Below are 4,115 nucleotides of genomic sequence, written 5' to 3'. Positions count from 1 at the left end.
ATGACGGAACTGCTTCTGCTCTGTCTACTCAAACGAAGTTTGGTGTACGGCCGGCGGGCTACGCTGTATGTATGTACAGGATAGGCAATACATGTACAGCCCATCAACTTCGCATATCGTTGCCGTAATTGAAAATGCATAGAAAGGAACAAATTATATCTTGAATACAGTATAAAAGTCTTACTTAGTAAATTTAAAAGTATTTCCAAATAATATCAAACGTAACGGGTATCTAACCTCATAAGGACTACCGTAGTACAATAACCGGCTAGATGCGAGCACAACATTAATGGCGCCCCAGGCATGTTAGAAGTTCGAACACAAGAGAGATCCCGGCCGGCCTCACTGCAAAGTCGTCCCCGTGCACACCCGGCCCAACAGCAAACTAACTCTTCGGTTTGGTAAAGGAGACAAGTCCGGTAGTCTACGGTTAAGCCTTTATTAAAAAACCAACGTTTCGACCACACACAGGGGGTCTTCTTCAGGGTCTAAAATAATAACATGAGCGGATAAAAAGGATTAAAAATAAAAAACCAACAACGATACAAAACAGTAAAATGAAAAGAGAGATATTGCGTACAAGAGATGTAAAAGTAAAGCTAGGCTTTGCGCGTATCATAGGAAATGTAAAATCAATAAAACAAGTGTAAAAGATATGTAAAATCAAAAGCGGGATTCAAACATGTAATAAAAAGTGAAGGCAAAACGAGAAATAGACAGCAAACTGGTGTCTTGAAAGCAGTATGAACGAAGAAAAAACTTACAATACTGGAGAGCTGTAAAAGCCGATCGCACTATGATGGTGAGAAAAGGCGAATGACAAAGCCTAACAAAGTACTCCCTAGAGTGGAGAAAGTGATACATGAGAAGTGGCTCCATAGGTAAGTGAACAGAGATAAGATGGCGTGCAAATCTGGTGTATATTCTACCAATCTTTTCTGTTAATGCCGTTGGGACATAAGGTGTCGAGTTCTTCAATTATTTTGAGTTCCATTTGTTTTCTGATACTGTCTTTTTTCGAAAATATTTTGCAGAGTGCAGTGAAAAGAAAGTGACTAATGCTATGACCAGGACTGTTAAAATGTTCCGCTATAGGGGTATTTTTGTTTGTTCTTATACTATATAGATGTTCGTAGATGCGTTTACGAAGTTCGCGTTTGGTTTCCCCGATGTAAAGAAGATGACATTTTTTGCAAGTTATGACATAAATGAGATTGCGAGTTGAACAATTCATGTTGCCAGTGATGGAGATTGATTTGTCAGTGAGGTGGTTGTGAATGCGGCCATTGTCTGAAGATTTCATAAATTTGCACTGGTTGCATTTATTGCAGGGTTTGCATTGTCCAGTATTATTATGAGCGGGGTCTTTGGTGTGGTTGACTTTAGCTTGGACTAACAGTTTCTTGAGGTTGGCTGATTGACGGTATGCTATGACAGGTGTTTCCTTGAAGACTTTGCTGGTGGCCTGGTTTGACTGAAGTATGTTCCAGTGTTTACGGATAATTGATGGTATGTGTGGAAGGGTAGGGTTGTATTCAATGACGAATGGTATCCTTTTGTGGGTTGTGGTTTGATTGAAGAGGTTGGCTGAATGAGCTTGCTTCTGTTGATATTTTCGGCTTTCTTGATAGCATCGGAGATGGTACGGGGTTTGTAATTTCGTTTGATAAGGTGGTTTTTCAATTTGGTAGCCTCCGTCTGGAACAGATCGTCATTCGAACAGATACGTCTGTATCGAAGGGACTGGCTCCAGGGTATTGCCTGAAATGTGTGGCTTGGATGACACGAGGTTGTCCATAGATATGAATGTTTGTCTGTGGGTTTGTTGTAAACTGTAGTTTCAATCTTGTCCTCGTGAGTGTCATCAGTGTGTCCAGGAATGAAATCTGTTTGTCACTGTATTCCAGGGTAAACTGTAGAGTGGGGTGGACAGAATTACAGTATTGGTGAAATTGTTTAAGTTGGTCTAGACCATGTTGCCACATAAATCTGACGTCATCGATGAACCTTTTCCAGTTGTCTGGTGCCGGTGTGTAGTTTTCCAGAATTTGCCTTTCTTATTTTCCCATAGTGATATTGGCATATGATGGGGCGACTTTGCTACCCATAGCAGTACCGCATATCTGTAGATAGTATTGACCATTGAATTCAAAGTAGTTTTTTGTGAGAATAAATTGTAGCATCTCACAAATAAGTTCGGGATTAACTGTTATGGTATTGTTCTCTTCTATCATTTCCTTGACTGCCTGAATGCCGTAGCTGTGTGGAATATTGGTGTAGAGTGACACCACATCCATGGTAACTAAAATGGCGCCCTCTGGTGGTGAAATGTGTTGCAGATCTTGCAGGTGGTGAGTGGTGTCTTTAATGAAAGACGGTAGCGATCTTACAATAGGTTGAAGGTGAAAATCGACAAAGGTGGCCATAGGGGTGGTGATCGAGTTGCATTGTGGAATGATAGGTCTGAGAGGGATGTTTTGTTTATGAACTTTTGGAAGCCCATAGAAATGTCCCGCAGATGGTTCTTTGGGAAACAGTTTCTTGGCCGTGTCATTAGTAATCCAGTTTTTTTGTAGCCATCGTCGGATCTTGGTTTGCAGTTCTTTTGTGTATATTTCGGTGGGGTCTTGGTCTAGGGTTTGATAATAGTTAGTATTATTAAGGTGTTCCAAGCATTTATTGATGTAGTCCTGCGTATCCATGACAACAATACCGTTACCTTTATCCGCTGCTTTGATAGTTATTGCATTGTTGTTTCGTAGTTGTTTTATGGCTAAACGTTCGTCGGGATCGATGTTGTCATATGTTTGACGCCAGTTGTCTTCGTTAACGATGTCTTGCTCAACAGCAGAGAGGAAAGCTTCCAGAGTAAGATTTTCATTAGGTGGTGGATTATAATGGGATTTTTCTTTTGTAAATGGTCCCTGTTTGACGTTATTGTCCAAGTTGTTATCAGGGTCACTGTTCTCTTCTCTAAATTTATATTGTAGTCGGCATCTTCTCTTGAACTCTTGTATATCAGTTTTTAATTTCAGCTTGTTGACCTGTTTCGGTTTTGGGCAAAATCCTAGACCCTTTGACAATATCTTCAGTTGAGCAGGGGTTAGACTTGTTGATGAGATATTGATAACGGTGGTTGGGTCCGGTTGTTGTTTAGCTTCATTTTCTTAGTCGGGTGACCAGAGTGTCTATTGTTTCGTTTTGTTCTGGAGAAATAATTACAAATAATTACAAACCCGTACCAAATTGTTCAACTCGCAATCTCATTTATGTCATAACTTGCAAAAAATGTCATCTTCTTTACATCGGGGAAACCAAACGCGAACTTCGTAAACGCATCTACGAACATCTATATAGTATAAGAACAAACAAAAATACCCCTATAGCGGAACATTTTAACAATCCTGGTCATAGCATTAGTCACTTTCTTTTCACTGCACTCTGCAAAATATTTTCGAAAAAAGACAGTATCAGAAAACAAATGGAACTCAAAATAATTGAAGAACTCGACACCTTATGTCCCAACGGCATTAACAGAAAAGATTGGTAGAATATACACCAGATTTGCACGCCATCTTATCTCTGTTCACTTACCTATGGAGCCACCTTCTCATGTATCACTTTCTCCACTCTAGGGAGTACTTTGTTAGGCTTTGTCATTCGCCTTTTCTCACCATCATAGTGCGATCGGCTTTTACAGCTCTCCAGTATTGTAAGTTTTTTCTTCGTTCATACTGCTTTCAAGACACCAGTTTGCTGTCTATTTCTCGTTTTGCCTTCACTTTTTATTACATGTTTGAATCCGCTTTTGATTTTACATATCTTTTACACTTGTTTTATTGATTTTACATTTCCTATGATACGCGCAAAGCCTAGCTTTACTTTTACATCTCTTGTACGCAATATCTCTCTTTTCATTTTACTGTTTTGTATCGTTGTTGGTTTTTTATTTTTAATCCTTTTTATCCGCTCATGTTATTATTTTAGACCCTGAAGAAGACCCCCTGTGTGTGGTCGAAACGTTGGTTTTTAATAAAGGCTTAACCGTAGACTACCGGACTTGTCTCCTTTACCAAACTCAAGATACCCTATTTCAAGTCCATGTCTCTGAACTG

The 4,115-nt window shown here is 39.6% G+C and overlaps 1 protein-coding gene across 1 annotated transcript; it reads right to left on the bottom strand.

Moving 5' to 3' along the window:
• Positions 1-2,057: 2,057 nt before the first annotated feature.
• LOC139127104 (uncharacterized) lies at positions 2,058-3,680 on the bottom strand. The gene is made up of 2 exons (XM_070693025.1): positions 3,675-3,680; positions 2,058-3,044 (listed from the first exon to the last, which is right to left on the bottom strand). The coding sequence occupies exons 1-2, from the start codon at positions 3,678-3,680 to the stop codon at positions 2,058-2,060; spliced, it is 993 nt and encodes a 330-aa protein (XP_070549126.1).
• Positions 3,681-4,115: the final 435 nt, after the last annotated feature.

The sequence above is a fragment of the Ptychodera flava genome, unplaced genomic scaffold, assembly GCF_041260155.1.
Source record: "Ptychodera flava strain L36383 unplaced genomic scaffold, AS_Pfla_20210202 Scaffold_29__1_contigs__length_4469600_pilon, whole genome shotgun sequence".
NCBI classification, from domain to species: domain Eukaryota; kingdom Metazoa; phylum Hemichordata; class Enteropneusta; family Ptychoderidae; genus Ptychodera; species Ptychodera flava.
This window is presented reverse-complemented; position numbering and strand designations above follow the sequence as displayed.